Source organism: Anopheles stephensi, chromosome 2 (genome assembly GCF_013141755.1).
Source record: "Anopheles stephensi strain Indian chromosome 2, UCI_ANSTEP_V1.0, whole genome shotgun sequence".
In the NCBI taxonomy this organism is placed as follows: Eukaryota; Metazoa; Arthropoda; class Insecta; order Diptera; family Culicidae; genus Anopheles; species Anopheles stephensi.
In genome coordinates this window covers 55,091,913-55,118,047 of record NC_050202.1, presented here as the reverse complement: position 1 = coordinate 55,118,047, position 26,135 = coordinate 55,091,913, and the positions used below count along the sequence as shown (strand labels likewise).

Here is a 26,135-nt window from a genome sequence, read left to right as displayed (position 1 = left end):
TTACCTGTGAAAAAAAAACGGTAGCGATGAAAGAGAATTGAATTAAAAGCACAAAAACTTATCTCAAGCATGTGTTAAATTTTCTAAAACATGTTTTGAGTACGTGTAGGTTGCGAGTTGTAAATGTTTTCATTGAGTATTTGTAAATTGAAATAAATGTGACATTAGCGCTCAACGATGATGGCGGCTGGTTCGATCAATTTGACAGTTTGTATTCGATTACTGTCAGATTGCTTAGAAAATATTAGTCCGAATTCGCATTTGAAAAATCTGGCGATGCGTTTTGCATCGATGGCGGCTTTTGATATTGTATGTTCCGTTTAAGAAAGGATGATAATAACATAAAACTTTTCCTCAAATCGATCGTTTATAGGTATTGTATAGGATGTGCAAAAATAGAAGGGATTAATTTGCTCCGAAAAGTTATATGAAACTGCTGCAGTCGCGATTACACGTGTCTAGAATGTATCTAAATCATTTCGTGATGAAATTAAATATCAAGGGTTTTTGGAGAGCTATATTGCATTATTACACCTTTAGGACCATCCATTTTGAAAAAGTATGTAAATTGAGACTACCTCTCAATTTATTCCTTAAATAAACATGCTTTTACTTTTTTTCCTGATGAATAAAAAAATAAATAAATAAATAAACATGCTTTCCTTTTTGAATTGATGTGTGAGTTTCGAAGTAATGTTGACCACTCTGTCGAGCATTTTATAATGGATACAAAAAGCCATCAATCTTAACCACATGTCATTTAATCATAATTGAATCATATTTGAGTTAACTTCAGGGTAATGGCAGCCTAATGAACCCGAGCTGCGAATGGAATAAGTAGATGATTCTGAACACGGCAGACCAAAATCTCTCTAGGTTGTAGTCCGAAAGGATTTGTGTACTTGTGGAATTATCAAGCAATATCTCTTGATAAAAAATTATCAAAAGTTGCCCCTATTACTATGCAAACTATAATCATTTATAGGTGTTGCATACATTTAGGCGCTTACGATTCACTCACACAATACAATATTATACAGACGGGTATAGTAAACCATTGATTTGTATAAATTGTTGAACATATTTTACTATCATTTTTTAGAAATAGTTTGTAGGGCTCCATTCTGTGCCCTGGCTGGCCCATTGTGCGTAAGCTAGCACACGAGTACCCTCGTGACTTCGCGCATCAACCGCATTCGCGAGCGAAACACGTTTTCGGCCGGACGTGCGTGAGCAGTGCGTTCCCCGAGTGAAGGTCGTACTATAAGGTGGCCTATAATAACATCAATCCCCCCCCATCAAGGTGGGGATCCCCAACCATCTCGTGAGCCTGTGCTATCCAGCTGGGCTGTCGACTAAACCAGTGACAAAGTGTCCTTTCGTTGTGCCGTGCAGCCATTTAGCTCGTCGGCTACCAAATCAAGAGTTCTACACGGTTTGTGCGGTTTGTGAGCTTTAACGCCTTAGATTACGCCACTCTACGATTTCGTCCCCGATTCCCTGCACGAGTGTACCGAGTGTGCTGGTGTGGCGAGAGCTTCGAGTGGAATGTTTATTTGCTAAGCTTATTAGCGTTTCCGTAGCATGGTGTGGTGAAGTGTTTGCTTGTGTGCAGGGGTGCAAGGGTCATAGTGCGAAAAAAGTATGTCACCAAGAGTGTGAAGTTAGGCCACTGGGCGGAGAGTGCAGTCGCTTTGTCAGGTGCAACCCGGAACAGAGATTTCCCCGGGAACGCACACCAGCACGTGCGATTGGATCAGAGAAATTGATAAGATATAGGCAGCTACAAAACGGAGGAAGCCTGTTACTGAAACGGTAAGATGATTCGTCATTTGTCAAGTAATAACAGTAGTGCAGGCATGTAGAGGTGTAGATGCTGCTGAGAGCTGCCGCTTATCAACATGTGTCTAGTACTTTTGTTTGCATTACTGTGGTCGCCAGTGTTGTATGAAGTGTAAGGGTCAAGGGCGACTCTGATAGTGAGCCTTGATAGCGACATTAGAAGACCGTTGTCGAAGCATCGCTATAAATTAATTTCTTTGAGCTACAAACATGAGGTAGAAAATCGACAAATCCCCTATGGTCCTGGAGCTATTGAAGGCATTGCACCTTTACTGATTTACTGAGCGAGGATTGCTTAACTTATGACCAGCTGGGCAACAAGATAAAATGTACCGAAGTAGATTATTATACTCCACATTGCTGCCGGTTAACTCCGTGTGGGCTGTTAATTTCTCGACGATGATGGGTAGATTAGATGGCTGGATAATTGAAAGATACGTGATAACCGTATGCACCGTGTACCGTTCCAGCAATATTTGATAACTACTTTGAAGCATTGATTTTTGAGCGAAACTCGACCCCCCCCCCCACCGAGCAAGTAAAACTAATGAGCAGCTTTATTAGAATAATATCAATTAATGCCGCTCGGTGCCTGACCTTTACCCTGCCCTAATTGATAACCGTATTTTTATCGGATCGAATGTTTCTGTCACTCCGTTGATTGTTCCGTGAGAATGGGTCGTTATTAAAGCGCTTGCCTAAAAAAAGACCAACGACGATACAACAAAAAATATAGCTTGACTGACCGCCGGAAGAACTAAGCTCAAGGTGGCGCCCGTCTTCAAGGTGGTTACTTTGGGAAGTTGAACTTTCGTTTAGTAAATAGAACTAATGCTTGCTATGATGTTGTGTGTGTGTGTGTGTCAGGTATTGAGGTTAATTAATGTGACTCACAATTGAAATTGGAAATATTTTTTTCGCTAAAATGCTTACCCACTTCCTTCTGTAACAAAAAGTGCACTTGTCACACCGGTTGCATACTTTCGGGCGTATCTCGCACCCACTGCTTGCCCCGGTAGATGTGTTGGGTTTTACGGGCTAGAAACGGGCTCTGGCCGTACAGGTAGGAGGAAAAAAAACTTTCCTCACGAGCAAATTAAGCAGAATTAGGGTGGATCGGTGTGCGAGATGAATAACAGATGCTTCTGCACTAGAGACTAGGCAGCAGCAGCATGGAAATTGTAAGTCCACGTGTAAACCCCCGCATGTCAGCAGATGGGGAAAGTTAAACATAAACCCCCTTGCAATCTTTAAGCAAAGCTAGAAAGCATACATGCAGCGCTGCCTAATTGCTTAGTAGCTTAACAATTTTGCTTAAACTTTGTGTTAATTAATTGTCAAGTTTTTTGGTGTGTGAAGCTACTAAAGTTCTTCGCTATAAGTACTTAGTTCAAAAATATCTTTCGTTAGTTTGTGTTTCCCTTTGGAATTGCAAATGAGAGTATTGCTAGAGTGGGAGTGTAATAAGTGTCGTGTGTGTGTGTCGACATTGTTGACCTTTCGCCCGGTTTCTGCTGTAAACCTTATGGAGACTAATGTCCATGTTCTTCTCGGTGGTCGTTCGTGCGTGCGTACCAAAAATGTTTGGAACATATTTTATCACACATCATCATCTTCCAGTGCGGATGATCGAGTCTTCGGTCGGGTTTTGGTTTCCCTCATGAGACTCGACGGCGTGGCAGGTGATAAGTGTTTTCCCATTTGTTATGTGTCCTGTTTGGGATTGGAATGGCGATTGCTTTATCAACATCGGTTTTGGCAATCAAACTAGTGATTAATTCCAATAGTCTAAGGACTTATATGAATGAATATGAGTATGTACAGTGATGGAGAATAAATTAAGACTAGGTAATTTTTTTAAATCCAAATTTTTAATTTTTTTTTAGGGTTTTGTTAAGGGTTGTACAATTGTTATTAAGATGCTGGGAAAATTATCCAATCATTAGATCCAGATCGAAAAATTGATTATAAGTTCTTTATGTAGTTTTTCATGTTCAATGGTAAAAAATATACCATACAATAAGATAAGACTAAGCGGCGGTCCGGTGGTCAAGGCGACAACGGCGCCGGTCTTCACACGGCAGGACCGGGGATCAAATCCCATCCAGACCGTCTCCCCGTACGCAGGGCTGACTACTTTGCTACGGGTAGAATGAAGGCACAGAGAGCCAGAAATGGCTGGCCGAAACCTTTCGAGATTGTAGTGCCACCGAAGAAGAAGAAGATGCTCTGAATTTAAAATTCTGACAACAAATTTCAACTTTAATGCAGTTTAGCTGGAAAAGTTTGATTTTGTTAAGGTAAATGTTAGTCACTTTATTTGCGTTTTATTATTAATTTTTTTTTGTATTCGATAGGAACGGCCTGACCGTATTATTAGTTTTTTTTTAAATATTTATTTTTTCATTTATTAAGTTTTGAACAAAAAAAAAAAGAAGATAAATAAAGTTAAGATGTTGAGAATGTTTTTTGCCAAATGTTGGTTTGATTATACATAGTCGAAATATCAAAAGCAATAAATTAAAAATCGTATATAGAATTAGTCCTATTCTGTTGTCCGTTACTGTCCTGTTGCTCATCTTTATTTGAAAATGCTTTACTACTGAAGTACATTTTCAAATCAAACAAACAAACCAATCCCTCCACCTTTTCTCCTTTCACCAACTAACTTTGGTAGTTTGGACCTAGCTTCTCCACGAAACCTGTAAAATTATAATGATGCTTTATTGTAGCGAGAAGAAAAGCTTCTTTCTGTGAATGAATTATCCTCATTGTGCTTCGCTCGATTGTAGCAACAAGAAGGCAAGAAACAACAAGAGATAGGTCGGTGAGTATGACAGTGAAATGGTATCCCAGGATTCAAGAGCATATAATTGGAACGAAAACATCAACACGAAAGTCACACAAGAGCCTGTGTCTACCGGTTGACGGAGCGAACGGACGCATGACACGGGTTTATAATTTGCCCGCGTTGCTTTTTTTCTCGACCCTGTACGCCGGAAATTGTATTGTTCATTTGAGCGACTGTTTCACTGGTGTGTATGAATAATGAAAATCTGAAACTCATTTGAACAGCGTCCGGAAGGAAACCTGTTTGGAAAGCGTCACAGCACGTGGGCTGCCAAGGACAGGAAGGCAATCCGTTTCCTGAGGTACATCAAATTTTGGGTCCCAGAGATCCCGCGAGAAGACTGATGCTTGGTTACAACTCAATCAACGTTTAGCCAGGAAAAGAGCATTTTCTGAGGAACATTTCCGTCTGACGGACAGGTGTTGCTGCTGCTGTGGCAACATTTTTGTACCGCGTTGGCATTTCTTGTTCTACAACTCTTTCCCCCCAGTGTGTTTGTGTGACTCTGAGACTGGCATTTTTGCTTTTGCTCAATGTCCAATTTATTGCTTCAAGCGTATGTGAATCAGTTTTAACCCACCCCCCCCCCCCCCCCCCCCACTGTCAGACCAATGCCGGCTCCACGATGACATCATACAGCTGCCCCATCTGGGTGGGATGCCGGTTTGCGATGCACTTTGCTGCTCCAACGTACAGGTGGGAGAACTGCAAGGGCCACGCGAATCGTCGCGATCGCACAACTACAAGCAAAAGTCACCCCTCCCCACCGAAGGTCAGCAGCTGGAGAGCTGGAGGGTTCGCCCCCTTCCGAAGCAAAGTAACGATGGCAAAAAGATTGTTGCGTTCTGTGTGTAAGATGACATAATGCACACCAAATGCCGCAGAAAACAATCGATTCGGGCTGGAGAGCCAGCTGGATGGTTGGTGTATGCGTGAAGTCTTCGGCATTGGGGGATGGTTGAAGCGACTACATAAAACAAAAAAACACAAACCCCTACTGACACGAATTATGAGTTTCGAGCGGTGTCTCTGTTTTTGTCAGTCAGAACAGGGAACTCCACCGCTGTGGTTGCGTTGTGGATCTTGTGTCGTATCAGAAGTAATCATTTAAACGGTTTGCGGTGTTTAGTGGCAACAAAGAGTAGTCTTTGGACATTTAGATTTGTTTTGATTTGTTTCGGTGGTGCGTTTTATTATTCCGTGTGTGTGTGTGTGTGTGTGTGAATGTTTCATGTGGTTTGATGCTTCCCGCAAGACCAACAGACAAGCATCATTCCCCAGCCCGGCATTACAAGAACGATCACGTAAATTTCGTGAGGCACCATCAACAAAACCGGTAGCAAAGTGAAGGTAGAATGCCTTGGGGGTTAGAGCATGCGGTCCAAATTTGGATGTATTGTGGCGCAATACGCAATACGCGAACCTAGACCCAAAACTAACGAAGGTCAAACGAAGAAGCCGTAAAACCGGAACAGATTGGAATGGCAGCCAAAGGTTGAGGAAGTCATCGTGATGTGATCAGTGCCGTGGACCAACATTTGTTCCAAACTTGGTTAATAAAGAATGTCGTCATTATCTTGGTAGAACTTTCTGACGAGAAAGAGCTCTCCAGCAATAGTGGGAACAGGGAATGAATTCATTGATTGTATATTCAGGGCGAGTCATTTTATCGCTCAATGAAAAGTAAAATCGATTCCTTTATATTACCGGGGTTCGGAGGCAGCACCTGCACCTCATTCTTGCCTGCCGTTACCTGAATAAGTAATATTTGTGTGGAGCAATAGCGTGTTATCGCACTGAAGATAAAGAACTTTTTTTTTCCAAATAGTGCTATAATTGCAATGCTTTAAAACTTGAGAGTTGGCCCTGATCGGAGCAATCTTTTGCGTAGTGCAGCGAAGGTCACACCACCGTTTATCGAAAAAACCTATTAACCCTACGCTCACTGCTTTCATTACGTATTTCAAAACACTTCGATTCGATTCGAATAATTGGTAGAGAGTCTGTGAATCGGGTTCATATTTCCATCGGTGGACGATCAATAGTGCAGAAGGAAAATGTCGCCAACGAATTGTTCTTGCTTCGTGCTCTCTCTCTCTCTCTCTCGCTGCCTCGGACGGTGGAAAATCGATTAGATTTCAAACCAGACAAGCCGGACGGCGCCATCACCAGACAGAGCAGACAAAACCGGGACAAGCGTAGGGAAAAAGTGTCTGGAAGTTGTTCCCTGCCACCGACAGCGGGCAAGATGAAGTACTGCTGCCATGTCCCTGTTTTTTTTTTTTTGCAGACGATACGCTACTCTACGGATTAGTGTCAGGTGTGCGCTGGTGGTAAAAGTGATCCTTGGAAGTGTTTTGCTAAGCCGTGGTAATTGAGTAAGACTAATTGGTACGACCAGGCGCGGTTGATTGTGAGCAGCTTTCTAAATTGGGTTGCGGTTTTTATGGTATGGAAGACCCTCACCGTAAATGAAACGTTTGTCATCGAGTTTTGATTGATTGTGGGGTGTCATTAGAGTGATGGGAAATTATGGATTATCAGAAAAAAGGGATTTACTAATGAAATGATTGATAATGTTAGTGTGGGACCACAGGTGACACTAGGAGCTTCAGATTGCATACATTTAGGCGTTTATTCATCCGCTAATGAAATCAGCTTCAAATAACCAAACCAATTTAACAGGTAGCCTTCAAGCTACTTTTATTAGAATTTACTGCTGCTGAATTGACAATGCGTCTCCAACCAAACCTCTCGTTCCCGCAAACAGTTTTAGCACAATTAATCATATCCGATCCGGTCGACCGGAGCGTGAGCGCAATGATTGAAATCCTGAGTATGTTGTGTCCTAAGGAATCACTCACTTCCGTCACCTTCTAATGGCGCTAATTACACGCCAGGCCTGTGTGTATGCTTTCTTCCAACCCAACTGCTGAGGTGACACGTCTCAAGCTCACCAGTGTCGTCTCCCGGTATATCTCGGAAATGGGGTTTTGGGACGCATCGGCGTAGAAGAATTCTGGTCATGGTTTATTTTTAGCGAACACGATCGTCCCAACTGCAGCTATGCGTACCGTTCGTGGTGTTCGTTCACAGACCTTGGACGCGATACGGGCGATGCGAATCCGTTGAGTGCTTGCTTACCGGTGAAGTGAAGTTGCTATCGATAGCACCATTATGCATATGGTGCTCAGTACCTTCAAACACGATCGAAACAATTGGTCGTAATCGGGCACCGAATACAGTATAAGAAAACAAATTATTTAGCATTACACCCATCCCATCTGCTTCTGGACGCGGTCAGCCGGAACGATGCTACTTCCGTTTGCTGGATTGTGCTTGGAAACCTCTTCATAGACATGGCTACTTTTGGTGAAGTTATAGGTTTTCAGTTAACTTAGTTTTTGTAAGCAATATCTCTCATTACATTTTCTACTCTCCACACAAGGGTTAAGATCAGATCGTCCACCTCGGAACACTTGTTCGTGCCGCGCCTGATTTGCTCGTGCGCGGTCAGCAATAAAAATGTATATGTGCTCCCAACTCCGGCAACCGATCCTCCCGGTGTTTCGCGAGTATGCGTATAAGCATGGCTCGGTGAAGTCATCCGCGTCGATGTTGTTTTCATTTCGCCGTAGTGCGAGTCTCGCGATATCATTCGCCACACAGGGCCACACTGCCAACCATAATACGGGTCGTGAAGCGCACCAACACCGTTGCGCACGTTCATCGGACAGTGTGAGTCGCGGGTAGTTTGCTGCCAGCAACGATTCCGTTCAACGATCGTTCGTAGACCGGTTGTAGAGCTTCATCAGTTCTTAGCGTGCGTACGACCAGTCTGTGTCCGAATTTTTCATCATTTTCGTCGAGGTTATCGCCAGTAACAGTTGGCGTACCAAAATCCGGGAACGGTCGTAAATTTTGGTACGTCGTCGTTGATATTCGTCGCGAAAGACTGACTGTTTTCTGAGGGTTAATAGCAACCGGAATCGGTGGGAGTGGGTGAAACTGGATTTTGGAGCTTTTTTGTGTTGAGAGGCAAAAAAAGATTTGGTTGTTGTTGATCGGTTGTGTTTATCGTGTGTGTGTGTTTTTTTATTTGGTCCAGAATTGTAGAACGAAAATAAACATTGTGCACGTCGGATGACGTTTGGGTGTGAAGTGTAAAAAGTAGAACGCGATCGGATATTTTTGAGTGCAATATTTGGGACAGATCTTGGAGTGGAGTAAGAAGGCTGGAGGCGAGAGACTGTGACGAGTGGCCAGAGCAGCATAAAAATGAGGTTTGTCTGGTAGCATAAGTATCCTTTCGGAGTATTACCATTATCAGGATTCTCCATTTTGGCCCCAAAAAGAGCTGAAGATATAACTTCAACTAGTAAGTTAAAAGTTGTAGCACATATTCCAAAGTTTATGAAGATGGAAATAAGGAGACTTTCCACCATGAATAGACAAGCCACTTTTTCCTGACAGCCATTAGGATTACTTCATCGTGCTCGTGGTAAAAAAAAAAGTTGTAAATTTAATTATCAACACGTTCTTCCGAGAGCCACTGCATGCTTACTGCATGATGTCAGCCTCCAGCAGCTTCAAGCCTAATGTTTCCCCTAATGTCCGTTTCTCTGCTCCCCCCCCCCCCCCCACAGTGACTCACCGTCAGCCGACCAACATCCATCATCGGATCCACCTTCCAGCAGTGAGGTTGACAGTTTGCTGCAGCCAGCGGACGAAGCGGACAGCATGGCCGGAGCAAGCAAAGAACTAAACCCGGACAAGGAATCGGCACCGCCCAACTCATCCGAGCTGGCCCAAACGAAGAACGATAGCATCATGTCGCTGCTGTACTCGTTCGCGAAGAAGGTGGTAACGGTCGGCATTATCTACTTCGTCGGCTACATGGGCTGGTCGGTGGCGTGGCTCATCACGCCCGTGATCCTCTCGGTGGCGCGTGAATCCTGGCGCAAAACGAACGATACGCGGCGCAGCGTGGCGAAGGCATCGGCACTCGCGAACGATAAGGACGTCATCCTGGCCCGGCTACACGATCTGCCGGCATGGGTAAGTGTTGCAAGAGCCGTTAAAATTGGGGTGGGGTCTTCGAGGGGAAAGGATATCTCTTTTGCCCAGTCGGAGATATATCAGCATGCCGGAGCAATCACAAATACCGGTGTGGTGTTCGACGCCCGGTGGGACTATATTTTAGCCGGGTTCGTGACAGCGAGCTAGCGAGGTGGCTGATTGTGACGATCATGATAAATCTAACCGCTGGACGCCAAAAACGACAGCTTTCACACGCAAGGCACACACACCAGCTGTGATATCATGAATCAGTGATGCTCTTAATCCAACATTAAATAGCTATGTTTGGGAGGAAATGACACCAGCTTGATGCAGAGTAGAGGTGTATTCGAGAGTTTACTATCTGAGTCACGTTTTGTATAATAATAAAAGTGATTCCCAGCTTATACGATCGCTAGGATTCCGCGTACTACAACACTAAAGAATTGCTTAGCAAATATTAGCACAAAGTGTTAGGCGCCTAAATGTATGCAATGCTCAAATGAAAGTATCGCATTTTTTTCAAATGTCATACCTTGTCCTCCAAGCGTCAAAAACATCATGGAAAATTTATGTTAAAATTTAAAACATCTTCGTTTCTACTGATAAAATGTAAATTAAGCATTAAAAACAAAGCTAGAGTTTAACGACATCCAGTTGAATGCATTGGGCAACAACCAGCGGGCCCAGAATAGGCGGGTCATCATTGCTAGCGGCGCCACCGTAGCTCATTAATAATAAAATGACGCATTTCAGTGATGGCATCATCAAACCAGCCCAGCCAACAGGCCCACACCGGTACTGACTGACTGACGTGCCTAAAACATTCATGATCGTTGAAGGGGGTAGCAAATACGGACGTAATGGGGGTACTCGTTTTGGATAAAAATAAGTACTCATTGCACCCGTTTGTTGGAGCCAAAAATTACCTGACAAGTGCATTTTGGGTATTTTTTTGCTTGAAAGTAATTTATTTAAAAAAACACACACAGGGACGTTGTTTAATTGAGCTACTTGTGTAGTGTGATGTGATAAATTTAACTCCCTCATGAGCATATTTTCGAGGAAGAAGAATCTATTTTCTTCTTAAAAACAAGCATTGTACACCTTGGTGCCTTGTTCTGCCCCGCTGTCGGGCATTTATTTTTAAAAGCAAGATCATTACAACGGTAAGTGCCCTCCGCGGGTGTAAATGTTTTGTTTGACAACAGTACCCTCGCTCAGTGCTTACGGCATGCTCGTGTGAAAGCAGTGGGACAATCCTGATCGCAGGACGAGTTGGTTGGTTGATCGTCAGCCCGCAAGATGTGGCAAGGTTCTGTGTATTTTTGAATCTTTAATGCCCGTAAACTGCTTGGCTCATGTGCCCGTGCTTTAGAAGGGGGTTTCCAAAGGTTATGACAGGTGGCGTCTTAATTATCAAAAACTTACAGCCTGTGTAAACAGCCACAGCTTTGTATGGAGAAGATTCCGGTAATCGGGCCTGGTTGGTCCTTGTGAACCAAACCTCGAGGCAAAGATTGTGTGTAAGTGTGTGTCTGGTGAGTGACTCCGTGGTGGGTGATTTTCTCTGCCCAAATAATGCCCGTTCTTCATAATGCATGAAGTGTATGCATTTGTGAAACACGGTTTAAACTTGGTGGCGACTAATTATGCATTCCACATTGTTGTTGAGTCAGTGGCAAACTTGCATGCTGTTGTATATGCTCATAATTATATCTTCTTCTTCTTCTACAACCTCTGAAGGTTTCGAACTGCCACTTCTGGCTTTCTGTGGCTTAATTTTACCCGTAGAAAGGTAGTCAGCCCTGTGTATGGGGAGGCGGTCTGGATGGGATTTGAATCCCGGTCCTGCCGTGTGGAGACCACCAAATCCATAATTATTGCTTTTGCTCACTTGTTTACCCTTGAAGCTCGTCTTGATCACTTAAAGTTATCCGTGCCGGCAAGCTTACGGTAAGAGCAAAAACCATGTAAGAAAAATACTCACTTCACTTCGCGAGCAAACAGATCGACCAATTTTTCCCAACGATACGTGGAATATCGTATCAAAGAAAGTGATCAAAAAGCTGGGCAGAGAGCGGACAAAAAAAAATCAACAATTTCTGATTAATTTTCGCGTTCGTAGCTCTTTATACTACCAAGCATGCTGCTCCAATTATTACTTACTCATCGTGACTACAGAACGGCGTACGTACAGGAACTCCTCAATTTTGAGCCCTTCTGCACTTCCATCTTTTAAATGTGGATATAGCTTAGCTTGTTTAACTTACGCTCGCTTAAAACTATACCGCAAAAGAATAATATTTGCAACCCCAATCCTTGATGCTGCAAATTAGGTCCTACACGATTAGCGTAGGTCGCGTAGCCGCTGTACCATGCCTGTACGCGCCTTGCTTGCTTCAATTGCCATCGGACATGGCATGTACACTCGTAGGTGGAACGATGCTTAATGTATGCAGAGCTCGACCCAAAAACATTTCGGGGGCCTCCTACTGCAGTAAACCTCGAGCACCGTGCACATGTAGCCGAGGCCGAGTCGTTATCGATCGAACAATGGGAAAAAGCCGGGGAAAAAGCAGCAGTACGACGGTGTCGATTTACATGGAATGATTCGCCACGTGCGAACGATCCGGTTGCTTGTTTTGCTGCTACCCAAGCTCCAGCTCCCGGGATGGAGTGTTATTTGGATGGGCTTTAAACTGGCGGGGGTAGCTAATGTACACGCATGTCACACAGCCACCTCCACTGCTAACCTGGCTGGTGAGGGACTACGAGCGAAAAAACACACTCACGCTGGGCAACACCGGCCGACGGTAATCGTTTTCCACTCCACTGGCACCGGTAAGTGGCGTTATCCTGTCGTACACTCGCCGTTAGTGAGACCCCGGCCACGCTGTTGTTAGTTGGGGCGCGTTTCATGACACCAGCTCATGACATTGCACTTGAAGCCACTTCAAAGGATGGACGAATGAGCAGCAGGACAAGGTTGGCGCCCTTTTTTGTTGTGCTTTACTGTGGAAAGTGTTCGGTGGAATTTATCTTTCGGATTCAAATTCATCGCACAGCGTCTATCTTTGAGCTATAGAGTTCTACAGTTCAGGTTTAATTGAATTCAGCAGTGACGGATTATGACTAAACCAAGTGAAGGAATTTTGAGCCTGTAAGTTTCTAAATTTATTAACTTTACTTGCATCAATGTACAGATATCTCTTCAGGCAAATTTGAATTAACTAAATGCTAAATGAACTCAGGTGTTAATACATAATTATTCAGAAACTTTGCAGACATATCTTCCTTTAAGTTAAGGAGGTCAATATACAGTCCTTAACACAACTATACAAACACCTGTTTTTTTTAAGAAAAAAAGAAGAACTAAGAAGAAAGTTAGCTAAACACGGTGTTGTAGTAAATAGTACAGAAATACCAAACACACCTTTTGAAGAAAATTGTATAATTTTGTAGAGAAGTGTTCCTAGCCGACACGTGCAATCAATTTTATTTTGCTATATTTTTCCAATATTTTGTAACATTTTATCTATCTGAAAACTGCCTTATTTTTACCCTATGTTATCGATTTTATATACCCATGTAAAGCAATGTATGTCCGGTATAATGAAATTTTCCGCTTCGCTTCTAACTACCGTTTGTGCGTGTCACTTCTTCAATACAAATACATTGTTTAAAAAGTTACCAAAAAGGTCTTATTTCATTTAAAAAATTGGATTGAATACATGCGGTATCATAAATGCTAAAATTAAAAAATCGTGCCTTTCCCGTAAAAACTGTATGACAGAGACCCCAAACCTTTTGCTAAATTACTTTAAAAATAAATGTAAGTTCAAAAAGGTTGTCTTAAGCGACTTGTATTTTTTAAAAATGATTTTTAAAGCCATTATAATAATGGAGCAAAATATGTTCCGTAGGTGTTCGTGGATGGTTATGTTACATGGAGCAAATTTGAAGGTGCCTAACAATATTTAAATTGTTTATAAAATTCTACTTTTTTCTTCAAAATGTGTGTTTTGTGATTCTTTGCAACTTACTAGAACATCATGTTTAGCTATCTCTTCTAGTTCTTCTTTTATCTTAAAGAGAATAGGTGTTCGTATAGTTGTGTTAAGGACTGTATTAAATTACCTATCAGGCGTTTTGCTGTCTTGACCTGCTGCAGAGGTCCTCAAAACCGCTCACATTGTAGCATCGTTGTTTGTCAATCTATTATCCTAGTCGTTCATCTCAGTTTCGGCCTACCACGTCTCCTCTGTCCATGTGGACAGAGCAACAGGACTTCGCGGGTCGGGTCGTCCGGTGTCATTCTCATGACATGACCATGCGACCGCAGTATAATTAGCTGGACGATGGTCGTACAGTTCATAGAGCTCGTGGTTGTGGCGGTTGTCCTCCATTGCTCTTCGACGCATGATCCTTTTCAGTATCTTCTACTCGAACTACGAGGGTTTTGTCAGTTTTGGGTAGAGTCCATATCTCAGAAGCGTGCATAAGATAATAATAAAACTATCTTTAAATTGACGTTTGATTCGTGGAAAAAGTGGTTCTCTTCTGCGAAAAAGACTTGGACAAGAAATATATGGAGTCACAAGTCTACAAATGACACGACTAATACCACCGATACGACCAATCCTCCTAAAAAAAGCAAGAAAAGAACACAAACGCCAGACCAAATACCTTCCAGCGGTTGTAGTGCCACAACGAAGACGGCTCTCCTTAAGCATGTCCATTAGTCGTTCCTAAATAATAAAGTAAATAGAACACGGGCATTAGGTTGCTTATTTCTCCGTCCCCCTTCTTCTTTCTTTCCATTAGGTGTTCTTTCCGGACGTAGAGCGCTGCGAATGGCTCAACAGGGTAAATATTGACAGAACGGTCTTACGGTTGCGGTTATCCGGTATCGATGACTAATGTAATTTGATTCGTTCCGTTTCACTTCCGTTTCAATTCGCGTCGCCAGATCCTGAAGCAAGTGTGGCCAAATGCAAACTTTTACGCGAAAAATCTCATCAAGGAATCGATCGAACCGAACATCCAACAGGCGATGGCCGCCTACAAGCTGAATGGGTTCAAGTTCGACCGTATGATCCTGGGAACGATTGTAGGTTGAATTTGGCTTCTTACAAAAAACAAATCCGTTTTTATTTATTTCCTTACGGTTGGTCCTTTCCCACAGCCTCCAAGGATCGGTGGCGTTAAGGTGTACGATAAGAATGTATCGCGCAACGAAATCATCATGGATCTGGATCTGGTCTACGCCGGCGATTGTGATATCAGCTTCGCGCTGAGCGGGCTGCGGGGTGGCATCAAGGACTTCCAGATACAAGGCACGGTGCGCGTCATCATGAAGCCACTCATCTCCCAGATGCCGCTCATCGGTGGGCTGCAGATATTCTTCCTCAACAATCCGAACATCGACTTCAACCTGGTCGGGGTGGTCGATCTGCTCGACATGCCGGGGTTGAGTGACATTTTGCGTAAGATTATCGTGGAGCAGGTGGCCGCCATCATGGTGCTGCCGAACAAGCTGCCCATCGTGCTGAGTGACGGTGTGCCGGCGCTGTCGCTAAAGATGCCCGAACCCGAGGTAAGATTCACCGCGCAATCAGCTACTTCCACCCGCCAGAAAGTAAGCTTTATGGCTGGGCATTACCCGGATGATGAATCACGCAATTTATGGGCGGCGTGCGTTGTCGCCTACGGGTGGAGTGATTTTATTATTTAAGCCGAATTGGACCCTTGTGCAGAGTCGTAACAATGAATAATGGTTTGTAATTTTTCACTCTCAAAATTGTCCTAGTGGACAAGGATTTTTTTTGGTACTCGAGTGTTCTAAAATTCTTTCTTAGTGTAAAATAATTCTCATAAGTTTTTAGTTAAACAAAAAATGTCCTCAACGATTTTTGAAGATTGAATTACGCTTTCGTCCCTTAAATATCCAACACCAAAGCAAACCGCCGTTAATTTAATAACTCCTCCATCCATTTTCCCATCTTCATTCGGCACTCACCAGGGCGTACTAAGGATCCACGTCGTTGAGGCTAAGGACCTCATGAAAAAGGACATCAGCATGCTTGGCAAGGGTAAATCGGACCCGTACGCCATCATTTCCGTCGGCGCACAGCAGTTCCGCACGCAAACCATCGACAACACGATCAACCCGAAGTGGGATTACTGGTGCGAGGTAAGTGGACTCGACGTCGAGCGAATGGACACGTTAGCGGCATGGCCGGCCGGTGTTGCCGGCCCTGCTCGGAAAGGGTGCGTGCTTGGGGTTGTTTGTTTGTAGCAAGATTCGTCAACACAAGCTCGGTATGTTAAAGGGGACCAGTGACTTGTAGATGGGCTGTGAGGATTCTCCTGGTTTGAAAATAGGCAAGCAAAAGCCACCCTCCAGACCGGTGACATGGACTCGGGGTGGACTTATTACCACATAGCTGCGTTAAGTATAGGAGGTGTTGTCGCAAGTTCATCGTTATCGTTGTATGCCACCGTTACATTTGTGGCACCTGTATAAATCGACACACACACACGGTGCACAGTTCTTTATGGTAAATCAGTAGCGTAAATATTGCTTGGCTCTCGGCTCAACCCAAAAATCGGTCTGATGCGACAGGTGTCCATCGGACGGACACTGTGGGCCTTTGGGACCGATTTGTCCACCAAACTTTCTGCAGCAGCAAAATCCAATTAACACGCCGTCGTCCGTTCCTTCGTTTGAAGATCGTTTTGTTTGGTGTTGTTTTGCTGTACAGTGTGCACGTCCGCAAGGTTTGGTGCTCTGGTCGGATGGATCGGGGCCACCGGCGAATTCGTATTCGTATTTGCATGAATAACTGTGTTAATGTTACCCCGTGATGAGCGTTAGGTATTCACAAGCTGCTCATCCATTTGTGGGCTATTTGCATGATCAGTTGTTGTAGAATGTGTTTTTTTTTGTCGTTTGTAAATATAGATCCTACCCCGATAACGAGCTAGTAAGCTGTTGACAAGACCAATTGCATAACTTTAGGCGTAGGGAGCAAAACAAAGCACCTACAGTTATGCAATTTTTGTGATAGAAAATAATTTTAAGTACACAATAAATATCTTGTTCGTCTCACGCAAACGGATCAAACAAAATGGAGGCTCTCCCTAAGATCATCTTTACACAAGCACAAGTAGCTAGGAGAATTCATTGCTCTGCACCACACTAGTACGCTAGGAATCCATCTCGCCGGGAATGTCTCACTGCCAAACTCCGCCAGCTGCCGATTGTCGTGCATGAGTAGTGTGTAAAGCGCGACTAATGTCCATATCGATGCTCTTTGTTGCGATTTACATAACGAAACGACTCATACTTAATCGTTGCATCACCGAGTGTTTTTCTCTCCACCCCATTGTACTATAAACTGCTACACGGTAAATTACTTTTCTGAGTGTTCTGTTTGGTTAGCATTTTAAACTAGTTTCGTCAGAAGAATTATGCTCCACAAAAATGCTGTGTGAGCATGCACGCTGCTGCTGCTGTTTGCTATCCTGCTGCTTTCATCAGCATTTTTTGGTGGCATGGGCAACCATTAGCTTGTGCTTATCGCGAACACTCGACCGCAGCACCGGACAGGACAAGGTGATGAACGGTTGAAGTTGAATGGTGAGAAACGGTTGAAGGTGATGAACGTTTTGCGTCTAGCGTTCCGGTGGACATTTGCTGTCCCTTAAAACTCCTAAAAATCCATGCCAGACGTCTCTACGGGAGGCACCGTCCTCTTGTGCATCATTGCGGGCGTGAAAGGAAGTGGCCCCGGTGCACCTTTCGGGAGTTGTTCAGGGTTCATTAAAATCAAACTGCTGGAAAACCGTTAAAGGATCTTGAAGTCTTGGGGTCAGGTTTTTTTGTAACTCAGATACGGTTGAACACACAGATTCCTGGATCTTTGGCACAACATACGTACGAACCAATAACAACCCAACCTCCAATAGTACTCCCAAACTTCGATTTGTTACATTCCAAAAACAAAAAAAAAAAACCACCCAACGATCAACACCAATTCCCACCCCATACCTGCAGGCCTTTATCCACGCGGAAAGTGGTCAAACACTTCAGGTCGTGATCAACGATGAGGACGCCGGCGATGATGAACTGTTGGGAAGGTGAGCCAATTCGTTATACGTTGTTTACTAGTTTTGTTTTCCCGCCCATTTTCCGTTTACTATGATTTCCCATGACTCTCTCACTCGCTCTCTCTCTCCCTCTCTCTCTCTGGTGGTTTTTGTTTAACATATTATCCTGTTTTTTCATTTGTTTGTCAAACTATTATTTTGTATTGGTTTTTTTTTGTGTACGCCCATCCGCGCTCTGTGGGGAGTTTATGGTTTTGTGTTGTCTAACATCACATTTCATATTATTAGTTCAAGTCCCTTAACCGCTTGGTTGTTTCGGGTATAATTCCACACACACACACACACACACACATCATGTTGTTCTAACCGAGTTCAGTAATTTGAGTATGAGTTTGTTTTTTTTTCGTCTGTGTGCTATGTTGAATGTACATTTATGATTAACTTCTTATGACAACCTCCTAACCCGACCATCAACAACATGTTTGCAGTTTTAATTGCTTTCGGTACATTTTATTCTCAATGTGTGTTTCGGTTTGTGTTTTTCAATGTTCCGTTTCCGTTAGTGTTCCGGTTTTTTTTGTTTGTTAAGTTTGAAGTGAAAAGTGATGGCATCCAAAGTAAGGAATGCGCGCCTTGCCCCAACGCCTTGCCTGCCATTACCGTGTAGTAGTTTGTTGATGTTCGCCTTTTGCTCTAGCTGTCGTTCTTCCGCTTTTGGTACGTGCTGGTGCAGGCGTTTTTGTAAGCCACATTGTTCGTTGTTCGTGCTGCTACTGTTAGCTGACCATAATGCTTCGTACCGCAATCGTTTACGCCATCTCACTCGGTGCCCATTATGCAGAGAAGTCATCGAACAGTGTTATAGCGAACAGTTTTATATTCCGCTGAGTTAATAGTAGCCCACCGTGTCCGAAGGCCGAAGTTCGAAGGCTAGAAGTCGGGATATTGTGGGACAGGAATTGGGGGGGAAAAAAGAAGGAAAACCTAATCAAAGTCTAATTTTCTAGGCTGAAGTCAATGCCATCCTTAGGCAAGAGATTGAACTCAACCTGTGGGATTGGGATCCGGGTTTCCCCGGGGTACAGAACGACGATTTCCTTGGCAGGTGGTGATGATTTTTTTCTTCCTGTAGTTTGCTTCTGTTTGGTTTCGTTTTTTTTCTCTTGTTTCTCGTTTTTGTTTGTTCATATTTCACCCTATTGTTATCCTCTGCTGTGTTTTCCTGTGCGCGATACTTCATTGCGACGGTGTTTGTGTTCTGTACATGTTTTCGTTACAATTGCGTTTGTTGAGTGCTTGCCCTGTTATTACTGCCGTTGCCAGAGCCAGAATCGTCCGTGCCATCTTCATCCATCTAACGTTGTACAGGGCAGTTTGAACGGCAGGAAAATTAATCGTGGAGTTTGAAACACTTTTTCACCCGGACCACTACTGACCACCATTATCGCCTCTTCTTTACCGGCTTGCCCATCTTCTTGTGTACATACTCCTGTGTCGAAGGAGACTCCGTTCCATCATCAAGCTAGTGAGCTTTAGCTTCCATCAAAGCTCTCTCCCACTATCTCGGCTGATGTGTATGCACCGTGTGTGAGATTCTACTGTAAATAAACACGCACTATACAGACACGCTGTACGCACGATTTTTTTATTTGATTAGTTTGACGAAACAAATCGTCCCCGAATTGGTGGCGAAACAACTTGAGCTGATGCGAGTTCCAGAGCAAATTTTTCTATGTATTATACATACATTAAAATCACAGAAGATCCTCGAGCACTCACGATCGTCGAGTTGAAGGAATAGATCGGAATTTCACTAGGCAGCAATATATACTAGCAGCGATACTAATCGAATCGAAACCTGTCATGTTTCCCGCTAACATCACTAACCAAAATATTGTTCTCTCTTTTCTCGTTCTTCTCGTTCCGTTTTTTTACCTCCCGTGCGCTTCTCGATTGTCCCGTGACATTGTCCGTGTGCGTTTTCCACCATCTGTCTGGCTGCTACTGCAAATGTGGTTTTGCACCACCAAACACGAACCGTACCGACTATCTCTGTTAACATCCTCTATCCCATTCTCCTACCAATATCCTAACTACATCCGATTCGCTCGCTGGACGCTAACCGACTCATCCCAAAACATAAACCCGGCCCAAAACTAAAACCCATCATCAACGCACTAACCGACCGACAAATCCTTCTCCCCCCCCCACCACCCGGGGTTGGTGGGTGGTTGACAGGCCTGTGTTGACGTTACGCATCAAACGTTGATTGGCATAAAGTTGTTCGACTGGGATCGAACCGGTGACCACGACCCACTAGGAAGGTTCGCAAAGCAAATACCAAAGCACCATTTTCGCAAAGCAATACTATTCATTTCTTCTCCGATCGGCCTATACTGCTATCAATCAATCAATATTCAACCCTTATATTTGCATCCCACCTATCTCTCTTCTATGCAATTCTTTCGTCCATCCCGCCATGTCGCCGCATTTTACCTCTAGTCGTGGGCCCACGGCTCTCTGCTCATACGCTCATACGCTCGTTTCCTTACTTGCTCCGATTTGTTGTATCATCTTGCTTGGGCATCTCTGCTCGTTTTCATCTGGGTCCATTTTTATTGTCAATGTTGTTATCTGTGTTTTAATTGTGGATCATTCATTAGTCAATTTGGAAGCTATTTTATTTAAAAAAATATATTTTTCCTATCGTTTTTCTATTACCTTTCCCTTCTTTTTCATAACTTATCCATTCTATTGATTGCTAAGCGCTATTGTCTACTTGTTGTACTACTTTCACATTTCTTTGCTAAATATGGATGCTTTTGGTTTATTTTCTAACTAAACGTTTATCTGTTTTCCTTTTTGCTCTACTTGCATGTATTTTGTATTTCTTTCCTTTCTGTTTCTGTTTCTTGCTGTGATGGTTTTTTCCCAATTTAAAAATACCCTTTTTGGCCCATATTCCCATTTGCCAATATCGATGATTCTTTACAAACACTTAACGCATCAACTAACCTATCATGTACTACTTTTGCATGATTATTGCTTAACAGTTTTACACTTAAGTGGTACCTTTCTTGATTGCAAGTTAGGAAACAGTTAATAATATACACTTTTTTGTACCTTCTCAAATGTGTTCGCGACGTGTTTTTGTTACTTCCGACGGGCGCGCAGAGCTACTGTGGAAATCAGCAGCGTTACCAAGAACGGTGAAATCGATACGGTGAGTGTTCCAGGGTTGTCAAACACGACAGAGCTTCTAAAATAAATTAGACTTGCTTTCTGATAAACTGTGAAGAGGTAGTAGTTCTTGATTACATCAACACTCATCTTGGGTGTTCTTCTGTTCTATATTGACTGGTATTTAAAATATTTATATATTTTTTCGTATAGGTCTCAGAATATTATAGCAATTTAGGTAGAGTTTCGTTGTAGATTTTTGTGTGAATTTAAATTCCTAATTGTAAAGTTCTACATTGTACTATTTTTTTTAAATTTCTCAATGAATAAGATTAAGCTAGCTTGAAGTTAAGGCATTTCCTTTTTAATAAGCTACCTGATACCAAACAAATTGTTGAGCGGATACTCTAGACAAAACCCAAATTATCAAATAAAAATGAAGTAAAATGAAGCCTAAGTCCTCTCACACATATCGACTGATCTGCAAATTCTAATACTAACAAATTGTCCACATTTTCTCATCAACAGTGGCTGACATTGGAACAGGCCAAGCATGGACTGGTGCATCTACGCATGACATGGTTCAAACTGAGCTCGGACAAGGCTGATCTGAAGCAAGCACTGGAAGAGACGCAACACCTGCGCGTAACCTCCATGAGCACTGCTCTGCTAACCGTATTCATCGATTCGGCTAAGAACCTCCCAGTAAGCCATTCGTACCGCGGATAATTGAATGTTTGAGAATGTTTATCGATTTTACTCTTTCGCTTTGTAGCAAGCACGTCAACAATCACAGCCCGACCCATACCTCGTCCTGTCGGTGGGTAAAAAGAACGAGCAAACCTCGGTACAGATGCGCACGGATGCGCCCGTTTGGGAGCAAGGTTTCACCTTCCTGGTGGGCAACCCGGACAACGATACGCTCCAGCTGAAGGTGATCGATCAGAAGACGGGCAACACGATCGGGCAGCTGACGTACATCCTGAGCGCGCTGATGGAGAAGAAAAATCTCGAGATCATGTCACAACCGTTCCAGCTGCAAAAGTCGGGACCGGAATCGAAGATCCTCATGTCACTGTCGTTGCGCGTACTGAAGCGCTACCGAGAGCAGGAGGCTGTGGCCACAACGCCCGACAAAGCACCGTCACCCGAAGCGGACAGTGTACTTTCACGCACCAGCTCCATCCGTACGTCCAATTCGCACGGTTCGCAATCCGCTAGCGGTGCTTTGCAACAGCAACAATCGGTTGCAGATTCGAATGCAGCGGAAGCGGCGGCCCTCTCCCACCAGGGCAGCGTCCGGAAGCAGGACTCACGCAAATCTACCACTTCGGCCATTATGGAACAGATGTCGATCCAGGAGGAACCGTTCGTCGTGTCGACGTTGAACACGGTCATGATGGCGACGCCACCACGCAGTCCGAATCTCAGCGACGGTGGTACGGAACTGTTGCGGCGCAGTCCGAGCACCACCTCGTCAGCCGGATCGGCCGGTCTGGGACGCATCCAGCTGACGGTGGCCTACAGTGTGCAGCGCCAGCGGTTGCTCATCATCGTGCACAAGATTAACAATATTCCGCTGAAAGATCCTAACAACATTCCGGATCCGTACGTGAAGCTGTATCTGTTGCCGGGCCGGTCGAAGGAATCCAAGCGCAAGACGAATGTGGTGAAGGATAATTGTGATCCCGTGTTTGACACCACGTTCGAGTACATCATCTCCAATGCGGAGCTGGTGAACTCGGAGCTCGAGGTGACGGTGTGTACGCAGAAAGGATTCTTTGGCAGTCCCGTCATTGGAATGGTTAGTATATCTACAACCCCCTGAGGAACGAACTTTGTACTGATTCCTCAATTTTTCTCCAGCAAAAACTCACCCTCAACGATCCGGACATTGCGAGCGGACAGGGCATCAAGGCTTGGTACGATCTGCTGCCGGAATCAAAGTTCGAGTAAAGATCCTGCCACATTGATGGAGCACATCGCCGCGCCCCGAGCTATTATCTGCATTGGTGCATTAAGTTGGAGGTGCATTTTATTGTGATGCCTGCCTAGCGGAACTATTGTAAGGGCAGCATAGCGCGTAGTTGAGCATTTTGAATCGAGCACACGAATCAACCGATGGCTGCTAGGGGGTAACGATATTTTTGTGTTGCAGTGAAACAATGAATCAAAGTAATTTGGCAGTGAAGCTGGACGAAGCTGAAGAAGCTGTTTGTGTTTTAATTTGTCTGTTTGTTTAATGTTTTATATAGAGATAGAGTTTAAGGTGGAAGTCCAGCTCGCACAGACTTTTATATTGGAGCACAGAAATGGAAAAGAAAAACGAACAAGTATAATGCTATAAGCGATCGTTTAACGTGTTGGGTGTTTTATCGATAAGGCAAAGCTAACAATCAGCATACGCTCCGTAGCTTATGATTGCGCAGATGTAGTAGGAACATGAAAATACAGCATACCTATAAACGGATTATATTTTGCAAACCGATCTTAATGGCAGTGAAAACGTCCTGGTGGAGCTCGTGACTAAGGGGCGTTTGAAAAACTCTAGCACGCGGCTTATTGTTTGAACTTCTTCGGTGCAGTATCACCCACTGAATCAGGCATTTCCATGTAAAAAACAAATCAATTCCCTAGCTAGAAGTAGACATGCTTTTAGTCGAAGCTATAGCTTAAAGCCCTTCAAACGGATTTCCCATCATTCTGCCCATATCGCAGGGCAGAGATCCGAAACCGAACGAAAGTTGTCTCCAAAATGTGTCAATTATCAGCGCTCACTGCTTCGGCACGGGGTAGTGATGCGAGGTTCGTAGAGGAACTCTATTTATCCAAGCGGCAAGCGGCACAAGCCTGTTGTGCTGTTGCTAATGCGGTGATGCGGTGTTGGATCACCTGGCAATCCGGGCCAAAGTGCCGCAAGAGACCGCGAGGGTTGAGTGATTGTTTGCTGTCATCGTTAGGCTGCAAAAAAAACCCGCGATGTCCACGGTGTGTAAATATTACTTTGTCACGATACACAACACACCTTAGTATAAGTAATATGATGCACATGCACATGTACCGCTAGAACAGATACGTCCATTCGTTGTACTTTTGATCCGACGGCATCGTCGGGCTTGACGCAAGGAAGATGAAACAGAAACAATCCAAACAAATATACACAGACATGGTAAAGCAAACATCTAAATCAATATAAAACAAACACTTTACACAGAGCTTATAGATTTGTAGCGAGAGCTTGAGCTTACTCTGTAGAGCCTGCGCACACAGTACTATCAATCCACATGCCTTGGGGGGGTCTGCACAGGAGATGAGATAGATCCGGCAAAGTCCATTTTTCATCAGCTTTTACACATAAAATCCGATTCGCGTAGTAACATTACAAAACGAGTGAGAAAGCAAGCCTTTTTCTACATAAGAGTTCTCCCTTGAAAAAAAAAAGAGGAAAAACTGCACCTATGACTTACAATCGGCGCACGTTGCTTGTGATTATTCAGTAAAAAATTCAAATTTTTAGAAAACAAAATTCATTTTAAAGATGAAAAACCTGAAAAGTTTGAATGGCTCCGACACGTGGTCCGTTGAAGTACTAAGCTGTTTAGCCGCTTTCTAGAAGAGATAATAAAGCCCTTCATTTAGTGTAAATCTCGCTTCATCGCATGCTGAAGAAACATCATGATTGATAGAATAATAAACCTTAAGTTTAACAGTTTACCGTGGTTCGTTTTATCTTGACACGTTTAAACTCACCGGGCGGTGTACTTTGACCCGTTGGCTGGGTTGTTTTAAGGTTTGGAACAACCTCTTCCCTAAAAAGGTAACAAAATATTCAAATGCACTACCTCATTTGTATTCAAAGCAGCGCTTTCAGGTGAAACAAGGGATCGTGGAGTTGTACGATCGTCTGACAACTGAAGCCTACAGCTTGGAGGAGATCGAGACCTTTGTGGACAGCAAGCAAAAATGGGTTAAAATGTCTGTGTGTACTTGAGCAATTTCGTGATTTTTTTTTGAAAACTCAAATTAAGTTACTTTTAGTATAAAATAATATCCTCAAAAATGTTCTTATGGAAACGATTTACAGTGTACAAGAGCATGGAGCCTACCTCGTTTATGCTCGCCGTACACTAACATACACGCGCATACAGCTGCTCGTTGGGGGCAAGCCAGCCAAACAAAGAACCACGCTGTTCGTACGCACCACAAAACAGCCAACCATGTGCTCCCGGGGCCTGAATCCAAAGGAACTCACCCCGTAGAGCCGGAACGTGGCGGGCGGTAGCAGCTACGCGAAGGGAGGAGGCTTGATTTATTCGCAGCATAACTATGCTGGCAGCAGCATTGGAGCGGTTTGCATCGTTGTGTGTGACATGCGCCTTGCTCTACCGCCATGGCTTGGCGTGTTATCGATTTTTTGGACCCATCCTGTGCATCACGCTTTGTTGGTAAACACATGCCCGAATCCGCACAAAGCCACATTTGGACGCCACGGGGATACACTGGTAGGCCATTTTGTCTTTCTTGAGCTCCGTTTTTTTTGGGTAGACAAATTCGTTAAGGAAATAAAGCGAAGGCAGATTACCTACAAACCGGCTACGGCAGCAAAAACACATTTTCATCCGGGGAAAAACTTCCATCCAGCTTGCTTTGTTTTTGTTTACATGCGCTTTCCGAGACTTACGCGCGGAGAGGAAAATGCCGATTTTTGCTGAGTACGCGCATGCGCCCCACGTTTGTTTTATGTAAAAGGGGTTGTTTTTTGATTTGTGTGTTTCGAATAAGGGATGGAAGGTGGATGGAGCGGCTGCCTTCCCTTTTCCGCTCCTATTTCGGCTATTATTTTAGGCAAACTTAGCATATAAAGCTTTGGTCCGCATTCGTGTTGAATGTGTGTGTGTGTGTGTGTGTGTGTGTGTGTGTGTGTTTCGTTCCCATCATCAAAGTGTGCTACCCTGTGCGGTGACCACTTCAGCATCATCATCAACAACAACAACCCGAATTAATGGAATTCGAGGTTCCCTTTCTCTGTTACGCTCCCATCGGGCTCTCGCTCTCGATTTCATTTGCTGCCCTTTCTTCTCGGTGGTCG

At 43.8% G+C, this 26,135-nt stretch overlaps 1 protein-coding gene across 12 annotated transcripts; it reads left to right on the top strand.

Annotated features, from left to right (window-relative positions):
* The first annotated feature begins 1,194 nt into the window (after positions 1 to 1,194).
* Positions 1,195 to 24,760, top strand: LOC118502819 (extended synaptotagmin-2). 12 transcript variants are annotated; one of them, XM_036035475.1, is made up of 12 exons: positions 5,699 to 5,792; positions 8,802 to 8,976; positions 9,340 to 9,751; positions 14,579 to 14,620; positions 14,724 to 14,864; positions 14,940 to 15,350; positions 15,777 to 15,947; positions 18,874 to 18,971; positions 21,041 to 21,089; positions 21,575 to 21,751; positions 21,822 to 22,850; positions 22,913 to 24,760. In XM_036035475.1, exons 2-12 carry the CDS (start codon positions 8,972 to 8,974, stop codon positions 23,000 to 23,002), a joined length of 2,625 nt encoding a protein of 874 aa, XP_035891368.1. In that variant the 5' UTR covers positions 5,699 to 5,792; positions 8,802 to 8,971; the 3' UTR covers positions 23,003 to 24,760. The 12 variants fall into 12 exon arrangements, with proteins under 12 accessions (XP_035891377.1, XP_035891375.1, XP_035891371.1 ...); XM_036035473.1 differs by having other exon boundaries at positions 5,738 to 5,876; XM_036035474.1 differs by lacking the exon at positions 5,699 to 5,792 and adding an exon at positions 5,883 to 6,043.
* The last annotated feature ends 1,375 nt before the right edge of the window (positions 24,761 to 26,135 follow it).